General features: G+C 35.9%; 1 protein-coding gene across 4 annotated transcripts in view; it reads right to left on the reverse strand.

Moving 5' to 3' along the window:
* COL12A1 (collagen type XII alpha 1 chain) overlaps window positions 1–17,201 on the reverse strand; it is a 252,433-nt gene that overhangs the window by 169,696 nt on the left and 65,536 nt on the right. For 3 of the 4 annotated variants that reach the window (XM_053710444.1, XM_053710443.1, XM_053710445.1), the window contains exon 14: window positions 16,251–16,520. The exons of the other annotated variant lie outside the window; for it this stretch is intronic. In XM_053710444.1, coding sequence (XP_053566419.1) covers window positions 16,251–16,520 — 270 coding nt within the window. The remainder of the gene's footprint in view (window positions 1–16,250; window positions 16,521–17,201) is intronic. 4 annotated transcript variants of the gene reach the window in all.

Genomic DNA, 17,201 nt, shown 5'->3' on the forward strand with positions numbered 1-17,201 from the left:
CCTTTTACTTTGTAAACAAATTAATAAAAAGGATAGGAGTAGGGAGGTGACTCAAAAGTGAATTTACATAAGAAAAATAAACATATATAATATTATAATAACCTTTAGTCACGTGGCTCAAACTCTTATTGTACACTGGCCTGTTAACCTAACACAGTTTCAATAAATATGATATGATATTAAGTAAGCTATCTAAAGTTCTGTACTTTCGCATTGGATAACCTGTTGGTGCTTTAAAAGGAAATGGTAAAATACAAATTAATAAGCTATCTGATCAAACAGTTATCTTTTATCATCCATTCCTGTTTCCATCCTTACAGGAATCCATCCACATGTTTCACACATGTTTCAAAAACTGGAAAATCTTATGAAAAGTCCTAACAGATGTTTCTAAGAGAATTTCCTGAAATTCTTTAGATTTTATTTCAAACTGTAAAATAGTTAAGTGCCAGCGATGTTTAAGGTGATGCTGTCGAAACAGCTGCATTAAAGACATAATTTAGTTTCTGCTACATGACCAAGTTATAAAAATTCAACAAGTTCTCACGATCACAGCTGCAAGGAAGAATCCTCCATAATACCCAAATACTAAGCTAACCCCTGCACGTACCCAGCCTTTCTCAAGATACATCATATGCCTTTATAAATAAAAACATTTTATGCCTCGGCTAAAGCTGTTGTGAGACAATTATGTGTGTAGTAAATGGTAACATGCTCTAGTCCATTAGCACATCTCATTTTTGTATTGCTAACCCTAACAATGGGCTAGATTACAAGTGGTGCATTATTGTTTGTGCTTGTCATGATAAGCAATATCACAACCATGCTAACTTGTACCTATATTACAAGTTGATAGTAAATGTGTTTGCTTGAGCACAAATTAAATTTGCGCTCATCATGTAACCGTGACTGAAGACCTTGCGTAAAGGCTGATGGGTAGATTACAAGAGGCGACATAGGGCTAGATTACGAGTGGAGTGCTATTTTAATGTAAAGGGTCAAAATTGCCCATTTATGGGTGCACGTTAAATAACCAGCCATTACAAGTGGTTGGATAATGCTCTCATGAGCTTGCAATTTCACTTTGTGCTTAACACAATTAACCATAGGTCAGACCTCTGGTTAATAGTTAAAATATCCCCCAATTGCCCCCAAAATAAAGAGTACTATACTAAATTTATAAAGGGTTAAAGTAAGGGGATGTGGTTTTTTTTTAAAGGCACCTGAAGAGCCTTTACATTCAGTGTTTTCACTTTAAATATAAATATATATATATATATATATATATATATATATATATATATATATATATGTATATATATATATATATATATATATAGACATTATATATACAAAACACAGAAGTAGACTGCACTCTCAGACTGGACTGCTAAGCCCTGGGTGCACACTGGCACTCACAGGAAGCTGTGCTGTCCCCAGAGTGTCAGGCAGCTAACCCCAGACAGGCCTGGGTGCAAGGCCCATAGGGAAAATTACAAAAAAAATTATAACACACAGAGAAATTCCAGCACTCACTTACAATCTCTCAGCTAAGATTAAAAGCAAAAATAGAAGGGTTAGCTACCGCATTTGGCCAAATGGGACAAGCCCAGGTACCTCGTCAAGGTCCCTTCCAAAACATGGGTCCCTAAAACAGCCACACAATCTAAGCTCTCCATCCAACAAACTGGGAATAAGTGAAGGGTGCACAGGCTTATGTAATCACACTAGACATATACAAAACATGGAAGGGGACTGCACTCTCAGACTGGACTGGGTACACATCCCATGACCCTGCAACATGCTCAGCCCTGGGTGCTCACTGGCACTCACAGGAAGCTGTGCTGTCCCCAGAGTCGCAGGCAGTTAAACCCAGACAGGCCTGGGTGTAAGGCCCATAGGGAAAATTACAAAGCAAATTAATACAACACACAGAGAAAATCCAGCACTCACTTACAAGCTCTCAGTTAAGATTAAAATAAAAATGGAAGGGTTAGTTACCGCATTTGGCCAAATGGGACAAGCCCAGGTACCTCGTCAAGGTCCTTTCCAAAACCTAGGTCCCTAAAACAGCCACACAATGCAAGCTCTCAATCCAACATACTGGGAACAAGTGAATGGTGCACAGGCTTATGTAATCACCGTAGACATATCACCCTTCACTTGTTCCCAGCTTGTTGGATTGAGAGCATGCATTGTGTGGCTGTTTTAGGGACCCAGGTTTTGGAAGGGACCTTGACGATGTACATGGGCTTGTCCCATTTGGCCAAATGCAGTAACTAACCCTTCCATTTTTGCTTTTAATCTTAGCTGAGAGCTTGTAAGTGAGTGCTGGACTTTCTCTGTGTGACATATATATATATATTTATATACATATATACAGTATTTATGTGTTATGTGTACACATATAAACACATTATATTTATGTATATATTCATATAAATATATATTTAATTATTGCTGCCCGACGATGCGCTATTTGCCACCTTCTCTGCGCTAGGTGGTTTGCCATGTAAAATGGCATGAGAACAAGCCTATTGGAGCCTATTGAAGCCCGCTCTTGTGAGCGAATGGCTTCCAGGCAATGCGAATGTGAGGTCGCGTTCGCATTGCGCCTCACTTGTAATACCAGTGCACATTTACGTGGTATTACTGAGTGGAGCGCAAATTTTGCGCTCGCGTAAGCGAAATATATCGCTCCACTCATGATCTAGCCCATAGTTTTTTATACGTAACGGAAATAACATTTGTATTGAAGTTGAAGTACGCTCGTCGAGTTAGCATGCCTAAAAACCTTGCATAAAAGGTAGTGTGTTAAAAAAAGTTGCACTAAACACAACATAAAATTTACATTAAAACTTACAGTTAGTCTCAAACACTATCTGATAAAAATTAGTCATAAATTTTAAAAAAAGTTACAAGGGTTGAAAGGTATATGGAATATGACAAGGTATTTGACTGCAAAGGGCTATATTGTATATATACATACATATACATGTCTAATTATGTGTATGTGTGTATATATGTGTGTACATATGTAATTATGTGTTTTATATTATATTTAAGATTTCAAGAACGCATTTTATCTTTGTGAAGGACACATGAATCAAGCCATGTACAAGGTTATCCTGAAAGAAAACTTGCTTCTTCTGCTCTGACAATGTTCCCCAACCATGAGGATTGTTTTTTTTCAGCATAGCAAGCTCCATGCCCCACAGCCAAGTCAATCAAGGTGTGGATGAAAGACCACCAGATCAAGAAAATGTCATGGGCAGCCTACTCTCCAGACTTGAAACCCATTCAAAACCTCTGGAATGTGATCAAGAGGAAGATGTGTGGTCACAAGCCATCAAACAAATATGCTTCAATTTTTGTTCCAAGAGTGGCATAAAGTCACCCAACACCAATGTGAAAGACTGATGGAGAGCTTGTCAAGACACATGAAAGCTGTGATTGAAAACCAGGAATATTCCACCAAATATTGGTTTCTGAACTCTTGCTAAATTAAACTATTAGTATTATATTGTTTAAAATGGAACATGAACTTGTTTTCTATTAAAAATTAAAGGTCTGAAAACATTGCATCTTTTTGTTATTTTGACCGGTTGTCATTTTCTGCTAATAAATGCTCTACATGACAATATTTGTAGGTGAAATTTGGAAGAAATTTATAGAATAAACGAAAATGTTATGCAAAGAGATACCTATAAATAGTAAAACCAGAGAAAATTATAATCTTGTAGTGGTCTGTTATAGGGAAGGTCTAGTCAAAAGTAAAAAAAAATATGATTCAGATAGGGCATGCAAGCCTTGAATGCTGGCTCGAATCTCAGTACATTTTGACAGTTTTCCACAGCTAGATAGTGCTAGTTCATGTGTGCCATACAGATAACATTGTGCTTGCTCCGTGGAGTTATTTATGAGTCAGCACTGACTTGCTCAAATGAAAGCCTGTCCAAAGAACTGAAATAAGGGTGCCGTCTGCGGAGGCTCAGATAGAAGGTAATCACAGAGATAAAAAGTGTATTAATACAACCGTGTTGGTTATGCAACTGGGGAATGGGTAATAAAGGTATTATCTATATTTTTAAACAATAAAAAATCTGGAGTAGATTGTCCCTTTATTTTTTCCAAGATCTGTATATTATATATATATATATATATATATATATATATATATATATATATATATATATATATATATATATATATATATATATATATATACGTTGATTGGAGTAGCCGTGTTAGTCCAGAGATTTAGATATCAAAATAACAAGAGTATTGCATTGAGCAATGATACTTTTTTTATTATTGGACTAACTATACATTTATAAGATGACAAGCTTTCGGAAGAGTTCCTTCCTTTATCAAGTCAAAAGTCAGTATTGTTTTAGACTTGATAAAGGAAGGAACTCTACCGAAAGCTTGTCATCTTATAAATGTATAGTTAATCCAATAAAAAAAGTATCATTGCTCAATGCAATACTCTTGTTATTTTGATATATATATATATATATATATATATATATATATATATATATATATATATATATACACAGTAAAGGAAGGCACTCACTGGTCTTTTTCTTCAAAATAACTTTAATAATTGTGACGTTTCGGGGACACACTCCCCTTCCTCAGACAAAGACAAACTAAAAGTGACTGAACTTATAAAGCCAAACTGACCCCTCCCAGTGAAAATTGCGCCAAAACAGTTGTCATGGTGATCCTCAAAAACATTATAGTCATGTGATGAGTGTTACTCATGTGAATTAATGCTGTTCAACAAACTATATAATGTTCACATATAGGTATATTGCAACATATTAAAAATTATATTAAAGTATGTGGAAACAAACTGATATAAAGCATACTATACCAATTACCACATAAAGTGAACAAAAACACAAGTGTAATAAAATATAACATATTGTTGTGTTAAAAGGTATCGTGGGAAAAACTATACATTCTCCTGCTCTCAAAGTGAGTGAAATGGATGAATACCTAAGTGTCCCCTAACACATATTGTGTCCCTGAACCTGTGTAACGGTGTCTATATCAAAGTGTATGTGAACTAAATTATGTACATAATAATAGCCTTCTGGATAATCTGAATATAAATGCTGATTGCATAACCTAATCAGAAAATCTTTAAACGTTAATTTAAGAACATACTGTAAGCAGCGTTATAGGATCAAGAATACTAGTCATTTCAACAATAATGAACTAGCAAGTTACAGCAGGTAATTCATCCTGTGCTATAACACACAAACCAGATATAGTAATACGGCTATGAATCCAACCATATATATATATAAAAGAGAACACTAAAAGTAAACCTATTCCTGCAACCACCTATTAAGCAAAATATCAAATACAAAATGCAGACACCTCTCCTTTAAGAACAAATCAGTGTATACATCACACTCATATTAAAGTAAATCAAAATAATATTCAGCTGAGCCTATGGGGCATAGTTAACAATGTGCGTGCAGACATGATACAAAGTAGCGTATCATGTCCGCTGCAAATCGCTGCACATACGCTGTTGGCATTTAGCATTGCACAAGCAGTTCTTGTGAACTGCTGGGGCAATGCCGCTAGCAGGGGGTGTCAATCAACCCGATTGTATTCGATCGGGTTTATTTCTGTCCGCCGCCTCAGAGCAGGTGGACAAGTTATGGAGCATAACATAACTTCCTGAAGGCTCGCGGGAAACAAGGGGCCTCAAGCTCCGTACGGAGCTTGATAAATATGCCCCTATATAAGGGATCCCTGAATGAATGTTACCGGTATGAATATTGCAACTTTAAACATATCGTAGCCAAGTAATGTGGCACAACGTAATCAGCAATCTGCTAAAGTTCCGCATAGAATAATGTACAATGTATCCACAAAATGTTGCAGTTCATATGAATATAACAATACAGAGCTAAGTAAGTCTCTCTTCTAATTCACCTTAAAAATCACCAAAGCATGGAAACAGACCAGCTCACCAGACCACCAGATCTTCCACAGGGACTCACCAGCTCTGACTTGGTATTTTAGTATGCAGGTCTTCTTACCCCTTACACCAGGACCTGCGTCTTCCTAAACACACTGACTCTGTGTGTCAGCCTCCACATATATATAAATAAAAAAATATACATATATATACACACACACTTTGGAGCCCTTTCCACTCAAATACCATAAACCAAATTATACAATAAGGCTAGAGGCCCCCCTGTAAGGTAAATACAAGCATTCTGTTTAACACAAAGAAGAAAGTAAGTAGTCTCTAAGATGTAATATTTCAAAAAGATTCCGCTCCAAGTATCAGTTGCAGCTTTCCAATCGGTATAGAGTTAACCATCAATCCTCTGAAAAAACAGGCAAAAGAGAAAGGGTGCTCCAAACATTAACCGGACAACAATTAGATATAGTGAACAAACATAAACACACAAGTGTAAAACACTTTTAGTGCACTTAGGCCCAAATTACAACTGGAGCATAAAATAGTGCTTTCACAAGTGCGATATTTGTGTTTCACTCGTAATACCAGAACATGCAATTGTGTGCTGGTATTTGATGTGACCCGCAATGCCATAGAGAAGTAGACCATACAAACTAACAGAACGCGATCACAGAGTTTTACGTTTATAAAGAGCATAAAAATCACCTATTATCAGGGTTTGGACTAGTCTCCTTAGTTCCAGTGAAGGGTCATCTTAATGCTACAGGATACAAAGACATTTCAGACAATTGCAAGTATCTAACTATGTGGCAACAGTTTGGGGAAGACCCTTTTCTGTTCCAGCATGACTGTGCCCCCCCCTGCACAAACCGAGGTCTATGAAGACATGGTTTAAGAGTTTGATGTAGAGGAACTCAAGTTACCTGCAGCCTCAACCACATTGAAAACTGTTGGGATGAATTGGAACACTAAGTACAAGCCAAACCTTCTAATCTAACATTAATGCCTGACCTCACAAATGCTCTTTTAGCTGAATATGCATAAATTCCCACAGACACACTCCAAAATCTTGTGGAAAGCCTTCCCAGAAGAGTGGTGGCTGTTATAGCCACAAAGCGGGAGGGCAACTCCATATTAATACGCACGTCTTTGGAATGAGATGTCCAACAAACTCATATAGGTAAGATAGCCAGATGTAAATATAATTTTGGCCATTTAGTGAATGCATGCACACATTCATATATATATACAGTTGGCTCATAAGTTTACATACCCTGGCAGAATTTATGATTTCTTGGCCATTTTTCAGAGAATTTGAATGATAACACAAAAACTTTTCTTTCACTCTTGGTTAGTGTTTGACTGAAGCCATTTATTATCAATCAACTGTGTTTACACTTTTTAAATCATAATGACAACAGAAACTACCCAAATTACCCTGATCAAAAGTTCACATACCCTGATGATTTGGCCTGATAACATGCACACAAGTTGACACAAAGGGGTTTAAATGGCTATTAAAGGTAACCATTCTCACCTGTGATCTGTTTGCTTGTAATTAGTGTGTGTGTATAGAAGGTCAATGAGTTTCTGGACTCCTGACAGACCCTTGCATCTTTCATCCAGTGCTGCACTGATGTTTCTGGATTCTGAGTCATGGGGAAAGCAAAAGAATTGTCAAAGGATCTGTGGAAAAAGGTAGTTGAACTGTATAAAACAGGAAAGGGATATAAAAAGATATCCAAGGAATTGAGAATGCCAATCAGCAGTGTTCAAACTCTAATCAAGAAGTGGAAAATGAGGGGTTCTGTTGAAACCAAACCACGGTCAGGTAGACCAACTAAAATTTCAGCCACAACTGCCAGGAAAATTATTCAGGATGCAAAGAAAAACTCACAAATAACTTCAGGTGAAATACAGGACTCTCTGAAAACAAATGGTGTGGCTGTTTCAAGATGCACAATAAGGAGGCACTTGAAGAAGATGGGCTGCATGGTCGATTTGCCAGAAGAAAGCCATTACTATGCAAATGCCACAAAGTCTCCCGCTACACCAAAAAGAACAGAGACAAGCCTCAAACCTTCTGGCACAAAGTCATTTGGAGTGATGAGACCAAAATTTTGCTTTTTGGCCATAACCATAAACACTACATTTGCAGAGGAGTCAACAAGGCCTATGATGAAAGGTACACCATTCCTACTGTGAAACACGGAGGTGGATCGCTGATGTTTTGGGATGTGTGAGCTACAAAGGCACATGAAATTTGGTCAGAATTGATGGCAAGATGAATGCAGTATGTTATCAAAAAATACTGGAGGAAAATTTGCATTCATCAGCCCAGAATCTGCGCATGGGATGTACTTGGATATTCCAACATGACAATGATCCTAAACACAAGGCCAAGTTGACCTGTCATTGGCTACAGCAGAAAAAAAGTTAAGGTTCTGGAGTGGCCATCTCAGTCTCCTGACCTCAATATCATTGAGCCACTCTGGGGAGATCTCAAACGTGCAGTTCATTCAAGACAGCCCAATAATTTACAGGAACTGGAGGCTTTTTGCCAGGAAGAATGGGCAGCTTTACCATCTGAGAAGATAAAGAGCCTCATCCAAAAATACCACAAAATACTTCAAGCTGTCATTGATGTTAAAGGGGGCAATACACAGTATTAAGAACTGGGGTATGTAAACTTTTGATCAGGGTAATTTCTGTTGTCATTAGGATTTAAAACGAGTAAACACAGTTGATTGATAATAAATGGCTTCAGCCAAACACTAACCATGAGTGAAAGAAATATTTTTGTGTTATCAATCATATTATCTGAAAAATGGCCAAGAAACAATAAATTTTGCCAGGGTATGTAAACTTATGAACATAACTGTATATACATGCAAACACACACACACACACACACACATATACATTATATATATATATAGGAGACTCCAAACATCCAAAGGAGGAAGAAACAGGAACTCCGGACTCATGGAACTTGTGCAAAGAAGTTTATTCAGCAATGTTGCTCATAGTAAGGTGTGTAACCTAGAATAAACCTGACGCGTTTCGCGCATGCGCACATGCGCTTCATCAGAGATCTATATATATATATATATATATATATATATATATATATATATATATATATATATATATGTTGTGAAAGAGAACTGGGGGAAGATGGCGCTACTAAAAAGGATAGTAAATTGCTTGAACAGAACAAGTTGATACTGTCTGACAAGGACACTCCCACACTAGCCTCTATCTATCAGGAGGGGAAAAAAATATATATAATATCCAGAAAGAACTAAAGAAGAAAAGGGGGAAGGGCATAGTATGCCTAAGCCTAGTCCTGGTTTATCACTACTTTCTATTCCAAATATTTATTTGGCCTAAGGACAAGGGCAAAAATCTGAATCAAAAAATGCCTAGAGAGGTGCTTAGAATAATAATTCATATATTATCAGTTATTATAACAAACATTAAAAACTGAAATTTATTTAACATACCACCTAAAAGTAACCCACTACCAGTGGCCACTGGGAATTAATCCTCCACTAAATATCCTACATAGGTATGTCCAATCCTGCTCAAATGCAGCCTATATCTCAAATGCTTGAATATATGCTTAAATATGTATTTGCCTTAATCCTTAGACTAAATTATTGCTGGATAGGGCATACTATTCTCCCCCCTTTCATCTTTATTTCTTTTTTGATAATTTTTAAATGTATGCCCCCAGGCACCCTAGGATACACAAATATTATCTAGTTATTCTAGATATCTCAAAGATATTAATTAAATTGGGTATTGAGCTGGGGTAAGGTAACCTTTTCTTTTTGCCATAAATATCTATCTATCTACTGTATATATATATATATATATATATATATATATATACATACATACACATACATACATAAAGATACAAGTCCAGCACCTAGTCACATACTTTAAATAAGGTCTAAAGCAAAACATTTTTTACGTTGTTTTGTTTCAACTCATTAGAATATGTAATAATGTAATAATATATATTAGTGATGTCCAATATCCTAACACATGGCAGATCTATATTTTCGAACCCTTATGGGTTGCATATAAATTAATAGCTATTAACACCCAAATATGGGCCAGATTAGGAGTGGAGTGCAAACGTTTGCGTGCAAGCGATTGTTTGTGCTCTTCTGAGTTACGAGTTGAAAGTAAATGTGATCGCTTGAGCGCAATCGCTATTTACACTAGAATGGTTACTGCGACTTCAGAGTTCTGGTTAACTGTTTCGTGAAACAAAAAAGTTGTATAAAGCACATTAAAAATACACATAAGACCATCTAATAAAAAATATATTAACAAATAATATTGCACACTAAAGTTATAAGGGGTCAAAAATATGAGACAAAAAAAGCAGGCAGTGCAGTAACCCCCAAACAATCAAACATGCACTATCACTTACATATTCTATACTGCAGACACAATTGCCAGGACACATTCCATATTATATTGAGCGGTGGGAGCATGAACTTGGCATTGTTATCTCTCCTCTAGATATGAAACTAATGTTTAAAGATATCACTAAGTCCACAATTTCTAGTAGACTTCTAGAAATGAATCTTAAGATAATGCACAGATGGTACTTCACTCCTGAGAGATGCCAGAAACTATTTAGAAATATGAGTGGACAAAAGTCATAGAAGAAACATTTAAAATACTAGGCCCACCAGTCACTAATACCCTACTCACATGGTTATTTAATCTGACCCGCAAAAAATTAAACACTAGCAAAACAAAATTGCTACATATATTGACCAATAGTGCTAAACCATTGATAGCAAATAATTGGAAAGCAACTACTGTCCCTAACCTAGCACAATGGATAGATCAGTGTAATACAATAATACATCTAGAAGAATTCCATTATATAAAGTTCAAACGTAAGGATATATATGTTGAGGTTAAGGGGCATATCTATTAAGCTCCGCACGGAGCTTGAAGCCCTGTGTCAAAAGACCGCTGCTCCATAACCTGTCCGCCTGCTCTGAAGAGGCGGACAGACATCGCCGCAATTCAACCCGATCGAGTACGATTGGTTTGATTGACACCCCCTGCTGGCGGCCAATTGGCAACAAGAGCTGCTTGTGCAATGCTTAATACGGAGAGCGTATTGCTCTCCGCATTCAGCGAGGTCTGTCGGATCAGGTACGACAGACCTTTGTTAAATAGGCCCCTAAAACTTTGTGGGAATCCTACTTAACTGAAAATTCTAGTATTTAGAGTAGACGATTGAATGAATCATCTTTTCTGTAATTTATTAATAGGGTAACACAACTAGCTTGTAAAAGCTGGAATATACCTGAATATCATTGAAATGCAGAGTGATAGAAATTAAAGTTTTAACTTTTTTAGTTCTCTGCTATGATCATCATATTTGAGACAAAATTGTATGTACATTTTCATACTTGTTTAATAAAAATATTTTTTTTAAAAAGAAAAAAAGGCAGGCCAAGGGCTTTAAAATTGAGATACATACATATACGTGTCTAAAGATGTATATGTATGTATATATATATTGTCTATGGGGTCTATTTAACAAGGGCCGAACGGCCCCTGTTCCCCTTGTTTCCACACGAGACTTCAGGCTCGCAAGAAACAGGAGTTAAGAAGCAGCGATCTTAAGACTGCTCCTTAACTCGTCCGCTTGCTCTGAGCGGCGGACAGCAATCAACCCAATTGGCCACAAATCTGCAGGGGTCGGCATTGCACAAGCAGTTCACAAGAACTGCTTGTGCAATGCTGAATGCCGACAGCGTATGCTGTCCGCATTCAGTGATGGCTGGCGGACATGATACGCTGCAGCTTATCATGTCCGCCAGACTTTGATAATTCGGCCCCTATATGTGTGTACATATGTATTTATATGTGTATATATGTATTTACATACATATTTACACATATCAACATATAAATAGATATGTACACATATATAGACATGTATACAAGTGCATTGGAGCCCTTTGCAGTTAAGTAGATGAAAACATGTTAAAGCATATTTATGCAATATTCATTTTAATAAAAAAGTGTTACAGTGTGTATTAGTGTAAATATTTCACATTCCAATGGCTTCCACAGAATATGTTCTAAGTATTTTTAAATAGATATTCCTATCTATATCTGTATATATTGATACCTATATACAATCATTTATATATATATATATATAGATAGATAGATAGATAGATAGATAGATAGATAGATAGATAGATAGATAGATAGATAGATAGATATTGAACCAAAAACCATCAGATATGTGTAGAAATATTTATTTATGAATAAATAGAACATATTCTTCTATGTGAAGAACATTGGAATGTGAAATATTCATATTTTCATTTTGGTTTAGCGCACATGAGAATATGCAATCGGGTTTGCGCAAGAGTGGAGTGTTAGGTTTTTTCCACTTTTTTCCTCTATTGACTTACATGGGGGAATACTTGAATGCACAAAGTTCGTCTTTTTGCGCTCGTCGAGTTAGAGTGTGAGCGAAAACAATTTACTTTCAACTCATAATACGAGCACAACCCGGCAAGCGCAAAAAGCTTACTTCTAGCTAACGTAAGGCTCGAGCGGGAGCGTGTATATATATATATATATAAAACAAAACAAATAGGTTCTGAGCTCTATTGTTTAAAGGATATGTGCATATAGTGATAAATCAGTCCCAAACAAGCTTGGTGCAGGGTTAAGGTGGATAACTTCCAGGGATTTCCAGGGATTGTACCTCAAGAAAAAAAGACAAATGCTGCAAATAGTGAAGTCCTGTATAAACAAGTTTTAAGTCAAATATCCACATATTCTAAAGCTTCACATCAAGCTCTATATTTAAAAGGCCACTCCAATAGGCTTTTAAATCTAGAGCTTGATGTGAAGCTCTAGAATATTTGAGTATCTGGGACTGATTTATCACTATATGCACATATCCTTTAAGCACTAACACATTATTTGTTTTTTGATTTATTTGTTTGTGTTATAACAGGTCAATATTTTATATACCGTACCGTTTATATATATATATATATATATATATATATATATATATAACTATCACTCAAATATGCTGGAATCCATAAGAAGATCACATAACCCTGATATTAGCATGCTACTATCTATCTATTTGCATTTTTATTTTATAAACTGCAACGTTCTGAAGCAAAACACTGTGGGAATTTGAATTCTAGTGAATTTCAATCTGTAAAACTCATGGGGTTATAAGAACAAATTTTTAAAATGATCCCGCCTGGGGCAAACCTAAAGCATATAAAGCATATTGTATACATGGAGAAGGCAAGTTATTCCATTTAGGATGGGAATATTGTATAGTATCTTTGCTGTGTTTTCTTAATTCTGTTGAGGGAAGATAAAGTAATTAGTCATTTTTACTATTGTATGCTAGTTCCATTCATTTTAATATTAGTCATAGCTTTTCCATTAACTTTATGCCCCTTATAGTAATGATTAAAGGGCCATAATACCCAAATGTTGAAACACTTGAAAGTAATGCAGCATAGCTGTAAAAAGCTGACTATAAAATATTACCTGAACATCTCTATGTAAAAAAGAAAGATATTTTAACTAAAAAATTCCTCAGTAGCCACATCCCATTGTAAAGGACTTCTAAGCAGCAAATCAGTATGTCTGTGTCGGGACAGCAAAGGGAGCGAGCTTACGTGCACACTCATCTTATTTCCCTATTCAGTTTAAGGAAGGTTACTATGAAATCTCATGAGAGTTAAGTGAAATCTCATGAGATCACAGTAAAAGAGTGCATGACCTCAGCACTGCTGATGCTGATTGGCTGTTGTTCATTCCTTCATTATTATTATTTTTACCTGCAGCTGGATAGCAGCTGAGTATAACTTTTTACACAGAACTTACTCTGGTGAGCTGAGGAAATTGTGAGGTAAAATATCTTCCTTTTTTACATAGAGATATTTTCCTGACAGCTTTTTACAGTTATACTGCATCAGTTTAAAGTGATTTAGCCTATGAGTATTATGTCCCTTTAAGTTTCTAAGGGAATGTAAAACTGTTAAACACATTAACAAAGTCATGCACCCAGGTGCAGTGCGTTGTTGCTCCTGATAAGTTAGTAAGCCATTTAGCAGCACCCTAGTTATGTACTTTCCAATCACAAGAGTCTTCCTCTTCACTCACACCTGCTACAAATTGTCACAGATTTTGTGGGATTCTCATAGGTTCTGAGCTCTATCTGCTGTTCCTACTACAGCTTTTACCCCATCAGAGCAAATGCCTTGGTTTCCAGGGGCAAGCTTGGTTCTGCCCAAAATATGACAAACTACCCAAAGCTTCTCCGTCCAAAGCACAACCACAGCCCAGCCCCTCCTGTCACAACCCACATATCCAACTCACTCTGTTGAGGTTAATCACAATCTTGCTTGTTTTAATTACATAATGATTTCTGAATATCATCCGGTATTGTAAGTCACAATCCTAAAATTTGTCTGCTATTATTACCCAATAATCTCAAAATTGTTACCTCCCAAAAACAATTTAAAATCTTATCTGTGTTGTTAATCTCAATTGGTTAATCACAAAAACAAAACAAAAACGATGATTTAGTGATTTTAGCAATCACATCACAAGTTAAAAGCATCTATACAGATTCCTTCTAATACTGGGCTAATGGGTGAACAATTAACCTGTTCAGAATTTGGATGTTGATCAGAAAATCAGGACTGGCACATGTTAAGTATAGAACCATTTTTCACCAAAACCATAATGATAAAAGTGCAAATGAATATGATTGTATCAGCATAGAAAATAGATCTTTATCAGCAATTAACATGATTATTAAAGGTTAGATTGTGATCAAACCCAATGTAAGAAAAATAAATCTGCTTAAATAAAGCTACATTATATAACTAAATATAGTTGTTGTTTTTTTTACATGAGCATATATCAGTAATGCAATACACATATGCTAAATAAAATATACATGTTCTCAAATCATTTAAATTACCTTTCAGCAAAAGTTACAGTACTTTGCAACTTCACAGCAATCCAGGAATAAACCCTTGGAAAATCCTAGTGGGATTTATATTTCTAGTCTTCCTTGCTGTAAGTCATCACTCTAAACTGAAAAGTGAGACTCACTGTAGCATTGTCTTATTAACAGATAATTACACAATAACTGCAGTTTGCCCTCCAGCTCTCCAGTTCCCCTGGGAGTACAATGAAAGCACAGCTTGGCAATTTGAGAAAAAAATGGCAACATAAATAATGGTTGTGTAGAGCAATAAATTTGCCTTGAATCACACTTGGCTCTGTCTTTTTTTTACTGTTCAAAATTAATATATCATGAGATCCTGGAGATCATTCATCAGATTATCATCACTTAAATCAATCACCCAAAATGAAGCTAAAATACCTTCACTAACTTTTCCTTGTATCAAACTCTTACAACATGAATGTAGTCAAAATGCTGCCATCCAGTTGATTTATTTCACTCATTATTACTGTTTTTTCACTTATATTATTTCAGTGCTTCCTTATAGCTTCCTTAAACACATTCAAAGTCTTTGTCCAGGCATTTAAGTCCACCCCATAATTCTGCTAACCTTCCCATCTCTTCCCTTTTACATTATTTGTTTAGTGGATAAGTCCACCAAATCCTTTCAAGACCATACTTTTAAGACTTTTCACATGCAATTATTATGCTTCCACAAGGCTGCCTGACATCCCATGCCCTTTCAAAAATTAAAGTTCCCTCAGAATTCTACTCTGCCAGTTGACACCCACTCCCATGCCTCGGTGACACCTAGTAAAGTCAATTTGACTTTCACACCTTTCTTACCAGTTAGTAGAACCCATCTGCTCTGTAAATTGCTTCTTGTTTATCCACACTCTCTTATTTAGTAACAAACCAATCAGTATTACTTTACAGAAATCCAGTACTTATTTAGTAACAGACCAATCAGTATTGTTTTATAGGAATCCAGTACTTATTAAGTAACAAACCAGTCAATATTACTTTACAGGAATCCAGTACTGAACATTTACTTCCAGTAAATGAGTTAATAAGCTCAGGGTGATTAAATATAAAGCATTGTGTCAAAAAGTACCTTATTCCCCTGATTTGTATTCTGTATATATAAATGATTTACAGTATATTTATTTTGCTGTATATGTACTTATTTTTTATAAAATGTATTTCTAAGCAATGTCTTAGTTGATAAAAACTATGTCTACTAATATACAAAAATGAAATTGAGACACTTACGTTCAGTAGTGGCTTCTCCCTCAAGAGGATCTCCATCTCCGCTTTTGTAGTTAGCAACAACAGAAATTTTGTACTTTGTCTCGGGTTTTAGGTTCTCTAGTACTGTGTTTGTTACATCCCCAGGCACTGTACTTTCTCCAGATTCATCATCAAACAATGACTTCCATGAAATTCTGTAGTTGCGCACCATTCCCGGGGCTGCGGTCCAGGAAACACCAATGGTGGTATCTGTGATGTCTTTAGTTACCAGGTCACGGGGAGAGCCACGTTCTACGATAAATAAATTAAAAGTTCAGAAAAGATTTAATGTATAAACTAATGAATTCATAGAAGTAGGGGAGCAACAGATAGACTACAGATTATGATTATGGAGGTCATCCAACAATAGTAAGATTCTTCTAATTTTTTATTGACAATTTTGCATAACATTTTTTGCACTATGTTCCATTAAGAATATGTTAATAAACAGTGGTTTTATTCAGTATCCATCTTGCTCTTTTTTTCTTTTAATACATTAAAAAATGACACACATATGACTTCCACCCACAGACTTCAGGAGGTACAAAATTAAAGGACCAGTCAACACAGTAGATTTGCATAATCAACAAATGCAAGATAACAAGACAATGCAATAGCACTTAGTCTGAACTTCAAATGAGTAGTAGATTTTTTTTCTGACAATTTTAAAAGTTATGTCTTTTTCCACTCCCCCTGTACCATGTGACAGCCATCAGCCAATCACAAATGCATACACGTACCATGTGGCAGTCATCAGCCATTCACAAATGCATACACACTTATTCTTGCACATGCTCAGTAGGAGCTGGTGACTCAAAAAGTTTAAATATGAAAAGACTGTGCACATTTAGTTAATGGAAGTAATTTGGAAAGTTGTTTAAAATGGCATGCTCTATCTAAATAGTGAAAGTTTAATTTTGATTGAGTGTCCCT

The sequence above is a fragment of the Bombina bombina genome, chromosome 4 (genome assembly GCF_027579735.1).
Source record: "Bombina bombina isolate aBomBom1 chromosome 4, aBomBom1.pri, whole genome shotgun sequence".
Taxonomy (NCBI): domain Eukaryota; kingdom Metazoa; phylum Chordata; class Amphibia; order Anura; family Bombinatoridae; genus Bombina; species Bombina bombina.